At 66.4% G+C, this 9,969-nt stretch overlaps 1 protein-coding gene across 1 annotated transcript; it reads left to right on the forward strand.

Annotated features, from left to right (window-relative positions):
• Positions 1-1,222: 1,222 nt before the first annotated feature.
• Positions 1,223-9,461, forward strand: CABP7 (calcium binding protein 7). The gene is made up of 5 exons (XM_042805780.1): positions 1,223-1,986; positions 5,367-5,510; positions 6,965-7,077; positions 8,150-8,303; positions 8,437-9,461. The coding sequence occupies exons 1-5, from the start codon at positions 1,878-1,880 to the stop codon at positions 8,562-8,564; spliced, it is 648 nt and encodes a 215-aa protein (XP_042661714.1). The 5' UTR covers positions 1,223-1,877; the 3' UTR covers positions 8,565-9,461.
• The last annotated feature ends 508 nt before the right edge of the window (positions 9,462-9,969 follow it).

Here is a 9,969-nt window from a genome sequence, read left to right on the forward strand (position 1 = left end):
CATCGCTCGCGAGCATCTTTGGGGTTCGGATGAGCACCTGAGAGGTGCCAGCCGTCCCCCCTTTCTCTCCACCACTCCGTTATGGCTCTGGGGACACTTTCCCCCTCGCCCCCAACCCCTTCCCTCCCTCCACAGCACCTCCAAAGGCAGCCTCCGGCGGGGAGCAGGGGCTTTGGCAGCCTCCCCGTGACACCATGCCCGGCCAGAGAGATGCCACCCAGGCACGGGGGACACCATGACCCCCATCTCCCAATGGGTCGGGGTCTTCTGGGGGGGCACCCCCACCCAGGGAGACAAGCCAGGCAAGGCGCACGGTGGGATTTGGGAGGAGAGAGGTCCCAGATCCCGGGCAGCATCCCTGGCAGGGTACCGGGGCGCAGACGGATGCCAAGGGGACATGGATGCTGCGGGGACGTGGCACAGCGAGGAGCCACCCTGGTGCGTGAGCCCAGCTGTGATTAATCAATGACAAAGTGAGAAATATGGGTGAAAAATATGATCAGGGCTTGGGGGGGAAACAGGGGGCAACTGGAAACAGGGATGGAGGGTTTCACTCCCGGCCCTGCTTCGCTTCTCTTCCACGGCTCATTTTTGCCCCGGGGCGGGAGCAGGAGGGTCCTTGGTGTCCCCGCGACCCCGCAGCACCCTGGGGACCTCGGGGTGACGACTGGGCTGGCGCAAGGTGCTGTGTGCAGGGACTTTGCAGTGCTGACGGCCCGGGGGTGCCGTGTGTAGGGATCTTGGGGTGACGACTGCCTGGGCAGCCTGGGGTGCTGCGCGTGGGGACCTGGAGCTGGTGGCAGCCTGGGGTGCTGTGTGCAGGGACCCCGGGGTGGGTGGCAGCCTGGGGGGCCAAGGACAGGGACCCTGGGGTGACAAGAGCCCGGGCAGGGGGTGTCACAGGGACCCACCACCTCTCCATCACCCAGCTCCCCTGAGCACCCACCCTGGCTGGGTGCCCCGGACCCCCCCGGCAGCCCCACCGGGGCAGGATCCGGCCCGGGACGCTCACGGGTGGCTGTGACACCCTCTTTGCCGCAACTCCCCCCCCTCTCCCCTCCCCACCCCGGGGGAAGGGGGGGGGGGGGGAGGCACCACCTCCCGCTCCCCCCTCCCCCCCCCCCCCCCCCCCCCCGCCCCCAGCCCCATTTGCCAGGCGGGACCATTCAAAACCCGCCCGGCCCCGCCGCTTTTCCCTGGATTTCGCCGCCGCTTCCCCGGGGCCGCGGCCGAGGATGCTCCGTCTGCCGGCGGCGGCGGGGGGGGAGCGTGTGCGCGGCGCCGGGGGCTGAGCCAGCGGCGGGGAGCCGAGCTCCGGCCCTGCCCGGGACACTTAACGGGGGAGGAAGAAGAAGAGGAGGAGGAGGGAGGAGGAAGAAGAAGAGGCCGCCCTCGGCCTCGGCCCCGCCATGCCGGGCCCCGCCGGGGAGCGTGGCCCGGCGGCAGCGGCCCCCCGGGGGCTGTGAGCGGCCCGGGGCTGGCGGAGGGGGGGCCCTGGAGCGGCATGGCCAGCCCCGTCCCCCCCGCCGCCGCCGCCGCCGGGATTTAGCCGGTGCCTGGATGCTTTCCCCTCCCGTTTCCACTTCGGGCGGGCATGTGCGCGGGGGAACCGGGCCGCCCCCAGCCTCCTCCGGCGAGGACCCCCCCCGCGCCCTGACTCCCCGGTGAGGGGCTCCGCCGCCAGCCCCGTCCCGCCACCGGCCCCGGGAGGACGGGGAGCGCCCGCCCGCCCTGGCCCCCGCTAGCCGGTGGGTGCCGGGCGGGGGGCGGCGGGCACCGGTAACTTGTTCTTAGCGTACCCCGGTACCGACTGGGGAACCCCCCGCCTCCCCCGAGGAGATTTGGGTTTAAACTTTGGCTTTTGGGAAGCCCCGAAGATGCCTTTCCACCCGGTGACGGCGGCTTTGATGTACCGGGGGATCTACACCATCCCCAACATCCTCGCCGAGCAGCACCCCGTGGAGATCCCCGAGGACGAACTGGAGGGTGAGCGGGCCGGGGGGGGGGGTTGGGGGGGGGGGGGGCGCATCCCATGTGGGGTGCGGGTGCAGTGGGGTGCGCGGTCCCCCCCCGCCCCGGCGCCGTGGGGGGGTTGAAAGCGAGCGGGATGCGGATGGATGGATGGATGGAGGGATGGATGGATGGATGGATGGATGGATGGATGGATGGATGGATGGATGGATGGATGGGGAGGAGGAGGAGGAGGAGGGGAGGAAGGAAAGCGTGGGAGAGAGCCGGGAAGCTGGGGGGGGGAGGGGGGGGGGGTCCCGGCCCCGGTGTCGCCGTTGTGACAATATGACACAGCAGGGACCGGCGGTGGCGGCGCGGGGCCGGACCCCCCCGGCGTGGCGGGGCCACCCTCCCCGCTGTCATAATATGACAGTGGCTGTCGGCGCGGGGGGCCCTGGGGGCAGCTGTCACCCGAGTCACCCCACCCGGGGCACGGCGGCCCCACGCAGCCCCGCTGCCACCGGGCGCTGGCCGGGAGAAGCGGCCGCCGGGGGTCTGCCCACCCGTGCGATGAGCGGGGCTGATCTCAGCTGGCTATCGCCAGAATGGCTTTTTCCACCCCAAAAGTTTGCCGGGGTGGCGGGACGGGCGCTGCCGGTACCCCCCGGGCGGCCCCGGTTTGGGGTGTCCCTGGGGAGCCCGGCTCTGCGGGGGGGGAAAGCAGCAGCCACGGCCCCCAGTGCTGCCCCAGCGCCAGCGCTGGCACCGCAGGGGAAACTGAGGCACGGGGCAGCCCCCACGCACGGCCCCGCTGTGCCTTCGGGAGAGGGTGGAAGGGGCTCGGCAGCAGGCCTGGAGCCCCCTGCGTGGGGAAACTGAGGCACGGAGCCCTAAGATTTGGGGGGGTGTGAGGGGTTCCTGCTCCAAATCCCACCCGGGAGCCCTGGGTGGGCAGGGAGACTGGCTCACAGTGGGTGTGCAAGACTCTGTGTGTGTGTGTGTGTGTGTGCAGAGCTCTGCAGGGTGTGCGTGTGCGCTCACGTACCCGTTCACAGCCTCACTGCAGGGGTTGTGCGCGTGTGCACGAGTGTGGACACGCGTGCCTTCGTCCTGCCCCGCTGCGCGTGTGCGTGTGCGTGTGCGCTCACCTGGGCTCGGGCACCATGCACAGCCCTCTCTGCACAGGCACTGCAGGGTGTCGTGTGTGTGTGTGTGTGTGTGTGCGCACACACACACACAGGCAGCCTCGCTGCAGCGCGTGTGCACACGTCCAGCCTCGCTGCAGGGTGTGCGCACACGCGTAGAGCGCCGGGTTCGGATGCACAGCCCTGCTGCAGAGTGTGTGTGTGTGTGTGTGTGTGCGCACAAGTAGTGTCACTGCAAGGAGGCGGGGGGGTGGGGGTGCGTGGGGGTGCGTGGGGGGGTTGTGTGTGCATGCACAAGCACCTCCCTGCGCCGGGGCTCTGCGCGTGTCGCACGCCCGAGCACCAGTGTCCGCGCGAGGCGTGTGCGTGCACGTGCAAGGACGGCGCCCGTGGCAAGCTGCGCGTGCGTGCACGAGCGCTGGGCCCGCAGGCGTGGGCCCGTGCGCCGGGGCGTTGTGGTGGTGCCCCCCGGCCTCGTGCACCCCCCCACCCCAGCACCCCACCTGCGGCCAGGGACCGACGGCAGCGGCGGGAGCCCCAAGGTCACCCCACGAGGCACCAGACACGCGGGGGGGGGGGGGGGACGTGCTGCGTGCTGCCACCTCCTCCTGGTCACCCTCTGGTTTAGGGGGACATTTGTGACCCCCAGCCATCCCCCCCAACCCCCAGCAGCCCCCCGGGGCTCCGCGCTGGCGCTGAGAAGACACAGGGTGCAAACTGAGGCAGGGTGCTGGCTGGGCTGGGGAGGATCTGGGTGCCCCTTCTCGGGGGGGGGACACACACCCTGCTGGGTTTGGCCGGTGTCGAGACTTGTCCTTGCCTTTCCCCAACACCCTGAGCTGGGTGATGGGGAACCCCCTTTGGGTGGTTTGGGATGAGCAACTGCGAAGGATGAATTTGTGTGTGTGTGTGGGGGCCTAGACCAAAGCGGGGCTCCCGGCGGGCGCAGGGGGAACCAAGAGCATCCCCCTGCCCAGGCAGGGATGCTGGTCACGGAGAAGCTTCACCCATCGGTCTGTCAGGCCCCAAACCCCCCAAATCCACCTGAAACACCTCAGAAGACGTCACCGGTGGGCCATCATCTGGTCAGGGACATCCCCCGAGCGCTGGGGATCGGTAGCACAAACCTACGTGGGGGTTTTGCCCCCCAAACCCACAGTTCTGAGCCCCTGTTTCCTCCCGCCCGGCTCAACACGAAGCCGCCGGCGAACCCGGCGCGGTTGCGCTGCCCGGCAGAGGAAGAGGCACCGACATCCCGGCCTGGCTTCCCAGTGCTCCCCACGCCAGGAGCTCGCCCGCCCCCTTCCCCCCCATCAGCCCGGTTCCAGCTCCGGGGGAAGATCAAAAAGACAGAAACTCCCCCTAAAAATGAGCAAAGTCCCGAGGCGGGATGGAGCCGGCGCGCACCACGAGGCCTTCGGGTGGGCGATGGCCACGTGGCGCGGCGAGCGCTGTGCCTCAGTTTCCCCGCTGCCCCCCGAGCTCGGCACAGCCTCTCTCTGCCACCCCGCAGGGCTCTTCCCCCACGTCCCAGGGGCTCATTTTGAGCCAGAAATCCCAAATCCTTCCGCTTTCTCCCCCCTTCCATCCCATCTTCCTCTGCACGGGGGGAAGGCTGAACACTGAAGTGACCCTGGTGAGCACCCTGAGCTCAGCGAGGAAGGTGGTTTTGGGGCAGGATGCTGGGTTTTTGGCTGCGGAGGGCCGGGGGGTGCCAAGGGGAGGGTGGGTGCTGCGAGCAGGCGGCCGGAGTCGGAGCAAAGACCTTGGGGTTCATCGGTGTCCCCCTGGGGGGGGGTCTGACCCTTCTCGGGGAGGTTTTGGGGGTGCGTGTATGTCTGTGTGTGTGTGTGTGTGTGTGTGCACAGACACCCACGCTGCCTTGCACACCCCTCCTGGTACCCCCACCTGCACAGGACCCCCCCTCCCCACCCCTGGCAACACCCAGACCCCAGCACACCCATTCACAGCCCGTTATACCCCCCTCAACACACCCCAGCCTGTAACAACCCCCCCTCCAGGACACACACACACACACAGCATTGCTGGGGGGGGGGGAGGGGGGGCTCTGGTCCCTGCAGGGGTGGCAGCCCCTCCTGCCGTGCCTCAGTTTCCCCTCTGTAAGGGAGATCCCGCTATGGCCGGAGGGATGGGGGGTTCATTTGGGGCCACCAGTGCTGCCCATGGGGGATCTGTGGAGACTGGGGCTGGGGGTGCCGGGGCTGGGAGGGGTGGGGGGTGTCTGGGTTCATCCCTGCTCCCCCCCCGCAGAGATCCGCGAAGCCTTCAAAGTGTTCGACCGGGATGGCAACGGCTTCATCTCCAAGCAGGAGCTGGGCACGGCCATGCGCTCCCTGGGCTACATGCCCAACGAGGTGGAGCTGGAAGTCATCATCCAGCGCCTCGACATGGACGGTAGGACCCTGGGACGGGGACAGGGACCCCCGCACCCCCCCCCCCCCCCCCCTCTTTGTTGAAACACCCGATTTGCCCCGTTTCCACCCCACTGGTGGCTGCTGGATGCGGCGTGGGATGCAGGATGTGGGAGGGCCTGATCCAGGCTCGGCCTCGCCCAGCGTCATCATCATCGCCCCTGCAGCTTCGTTTAGGAGGATTTAATGATCCCGGGGTGCTTGCGGGTGGGAACGGCACCTCTCCCCGCTCTGCAAACCTGCCGGGACCGGGCTGCCGGGGCTGGATCTGCACCCCGGGCCCGATCCTGCACGCTGGGTTGGATCCTGCACCCCGGGGCTGTGCCCTCACCACCCACTGGGCTGCGCACCTCCAGCACCCGCTGCCACCGTCGGCCCGTCCCTGTCGCTCCCGCACTCATCGGGACCTTAAAGAGCTCGTTAATTTATTGGTTTCCTTTTTTCCCCCCATTTAAAAGCCTTTCCGGCAGCGCTGCCAAGCCGCTGCTCCCTTCATTACTCATCGTTAGTGCCGGCCTGACAGCCCCGACACCAGCATCCTCCGCAGCCGCAGGATACGGCCAGCCCGTGGCACCCTGCCCCCCCAGCCCCTTCCCAGCACCCCCCCCCTCCCGGGGGCCTGGCTACCATGGGGGTCCCCAGCCAGCATCGGGGTCCCAGCTGGAATCGGGGTTCCAATTGGTATTCGGGGTCCTGCATGGTGTTGGGGGTCCCCAGCCAGTCCTGGGGGTCCTCAGCTCACATCGGGGCTTCCCAGCCAGTCCTGGGGGTCCTCAGCTCACACTGGGGGTCCCCAGCCAGTCCTGGGGGTCCTCAGATGGCATCGGGGCTTCCCAGCCAGTCCTGGGGGTCCTCAGATGGCATCGGGGGTCCCAGCTGGCACTGGGGACCCCAGCCAGCGTTGGGCATCCTGGCCAATGTTGGGGGACCCCTAACTTTGCTGGAGGTCCCCAGCTGGTGTTGGGCTCCCCAGCTGGTTTTCGGGGTCCCTGACCAGCCATGGGGTCCTGGCTGGTATTAGGGGTCCCCAGCCAGTTTGGGGGTCCCTGGCTGGTGATGTCCAAGAGTCCAAGGTCCCATAATACCGACTGCTGCTCCGGGCTATCATGGGTGGACTCCTGGGTGGGATGGGGGGGGACTCTGGGTGCTGCCTGAGCCCCCCAAGTTCCGTGCCCAGGAGAAGAGTCCCTCCAGGTTGCCCCAGAGCAAGGGGTCCCCAGGCAGTGCCAAAATCAGGAGCGGGGTCCCCAAAAAAACCGCCGAGGCTTGGAGCAGGACACCGGTCACACTGAGCAGGAGTTGGGGTACAGCTGAGCATCCAGGCAGGGTGTCCCCCACCCCAAGCAGCCCCATGGGGACCCTTTGGGGGGTCTGGGGGAGTGTCACACATGCTCCTGTGCGGGGGCAGGGGGTGATGGCCACCTCCGTGTCCCGCAGGCGACGGGCAGGTGGACTTCGAGGAGTTTGTGACGTTACTGGGGCCTAAGCTCTCCACCTCGGGCATCCCGGAGAAGTTCCACGGCACAGACTTTGACACCGTCTTCTGGAAGGTGGGGAGCCCCTCTGCACCCCCCCTGGGGGGGGCAGCGCCCCTGGCCCTGCACCAAGAGCGCGGGGGGACGGCTCGGGGTCAGGGTCAGGGTTAGGGTCAAGATCAGGGTTGGGGTTAGGTTTGGATTTAAGGTTAGGGTCAGGGTTAGGATTAGGGTCAGGGTTGGAGTTGGAGTTGGGGTTAGGGTGAGGGTGAAGGTTAGGATCAGGCTCTGGGTTAGGCTCAGGGTTAGAGTTGGTTTCAGGGTTAGGTTTGGGGTCAGGGTTAGTTTTAGGATCAGGGTTAAGGTCAGGTTTAGGGTAGGGTTGGGGTTGGGGTTAGGGTGAGGGTCAAGCTCAGGGTCAGGCTCTGGGTTAGGGTTGGGGTTAGGGTGAGGGTCAAGCTCAGGGTCAGGCTCTGGGTTGGGGTCAGGGTTAGTTTTAGGATCAGGGTTAAGGTCAGGTTTAGGGTCAGGGTTGGGGTTGGGGTTAGGGTGAGTGTCAAGCTCAGGGTCAGGCTCAGGCTCTGGGTTAGGGTCAGGATTAGTGTTGGGGTCGGGGTTAGTTTTAGGATCAGGGTTAAGGTCAGGGTTGGGGTTAGGGTTAGGGTGAGGGTCAAGCTCAGGGTCAGGCTCTGGGTTAGGGTCAGGGTTAGTGTTGGGGTCAGGGTTGGGGTTGGGGTCAGGGTTAGTTTTAGGATCAGGATTAAGGTCAGGTTTAGGGTCAGGGTTGGCGTTGGGGTTAGGGTGAGGGTCAAGCTCAGGGTCAGGCTCCAAGTTAGGACTAGTGCAAGCGTTAGGGTCAGGGTCAGGTGCACCAGCGGGAAGGTTTTGTGTCCCTCCCGCGGCACAGGGTGCTGGGTGGTGCGAGCACCCACTGGGTGCCCCTCGCAGGAGCAGCCAGCCCTGCTCTGCCGGGGGGGGGGGTCAGCAGGACCCCAGACCTTTCCCTGCCAAGAATGGGGAGGGGGGGGGGGTCTGACCAAAACACAGCACCCAAGGGCGCTGGGGGGACCCCGCAGCATCGCTGTGCCCCCCCGCCCGTGGGGTCAGCCCCCGTGCGAGCCCCCCCGCCCCCGCCCGCTCCCCGCAGTGCGACATGCAGAAGCTGACGGTGGACGAGCTGAAGCGGCTGCTGTACGACACCTTCTGCGAGCACCTCTCCATGAAGGACATCGAGAACATCATCATGACGGAGGAGGAGAGCCACATGGGCACGGCCGAGGAGTGCCCCGTCGACGTGGAGAGTGAGTGCCGGGCGGCGGGGGGACGCCGAACACCCCCTGCCAAAGCCCCAACGCCAAGGGGATGGCACCGCGTCCCTGGGGTCCGGGGGGGGGGGGGGGGATATTGGGGTAACCCCCCCGGCTTTCTCCCCAGCCTGCTCCAGCCAGCAGATCCGGCAGACCTGCGTGCGGAAGAGCCTCATCTGCGCCTTCGCCATCGCCTTCATCATCAGCGTGATGCTCATCGCCGCCAACCAGGTGCTGCGCAGCGGCATGAAGTAGCGGGGGCCGCCCCGCGCGCCTGCCGCCGCCGGGGAGCCACGCCGAGGGCGAGGACTAGAGATAGATCGATCGATCGATCGATCTCCATATTCGAATCAGACGCGCAAAACACCACCCACCCCCACCCCCCCCCCCGCCCCGGGAGAGAGGGGCAAACCTGAAGTGGGGAGGGGGAAGACCCGTGCTGGGTCCCCGCTGCCCAGGACGATGCGATCGCGTGGCTGTTTGCAGAACATGGAAACTTTGATAAAGACACGCAAACACACACACACACACACAGAGAGAAGACCCTCGCCGCAAAAAAAAAAAAAAAAAAAAAAAAAGAAAATAACAAAAAAACAAACCAAACTGTAAGTGCATGTAACGTGCATGGAGCCCCGTGTGCTGCCCCCTCCCCGCGCCGGGGGCGGATCGCCCCCCCGGGCATCGGATCCCGTCGGATACACCGATACTAGCGTCTATAGCTCTATATTTATGATAAAAACCAAATCATCCCCTAAGCAATACACGCGCCTGAGATGGTTTCTAGAGACGGGAACGTTTGCATGGACTTGGCTGCCAAGGGCTGGATTTCACCCCCCGTCCCCGTCCCCGTCCCCGTGCCGTGACTCGGTTTCCCCACCTGCCAGATGGGGGGACGTCGCTGACCTCCCGCTTGATGCATTTTGAGCCGACCTTCCTGGGAAGCGCCGGAGCGACCCCGAGGCCAGGGAGCCCGCGCCGGCCGGGGCCGCCCGCCCTGCACACCCCCGAGCCCCCCCAGCCTGTATGTAGCACCCACCTGGGCACTGGACTGGTTCGGATTTGGGGCTGTTTCTCATTCTTTGGAGCTGTTTTTTTTTTTATTATTATTTTTATTTTTTTGTTTGTTTGTTTGTTTGTTTTATTTTTCTCTTTCTTCCCAGTTTGTTGTTTCTGATCTGAAATAAAACTGGGATTTCTGAAGCGCTCTGGGCTGCTGGGGCTCCTGGCGATGTGGGGAGTCACGTAGGGAGGGCGCAAATGGGGCAGGGTGATGGGTGCCGGGGGGGGTGCGGGGCCATGGGAGCACCCATGGGTGCTGCTGAGCCACTGCCAGTGTGCGGCCGAGTCCTCCTGGCAAGGGAGGTGGGCAATGGCCGGGGGTCCGTGGCCCCCCCCACATCCTGGGGGGGGCTGGAGCATCGCTAAACCTGGGGCTGGAGGGGACCCGGCTCCTTCCCGGCAGCTCCCGGCGGTGCTGGGGGCATTACACCCCCGTGTCCCCTACCCCGCACCGGCCGTGGATCCTGCCCTGGATCCTGCCCTTTCCCGGGGATCGCTGCAAGTGCAGTTTTATTCCTCCACGCCCACCCCCCCCCCCCCCCCATCTCAGTGCCCTGATATTTTATGCTGCCGTTTGATGAATGTTTTGAGGCCATTTCTC

The sequence above is a fragment of the Tyto alba genome, unplaced genomic scaffold (genome assembly GCF_018691265.1).
Source record: "Tyto alba isolate M040663 unplaced genomic scaffold, T.alba_DEE_v4.0 Super-Scaffold_44, whole genome shotgun sequence".
Lineage (NCBI taxonomy): Eukaryota > Metazoa > Chordata > Aves > Strigiformes > Tytonidae > Tyto > Tyto alba.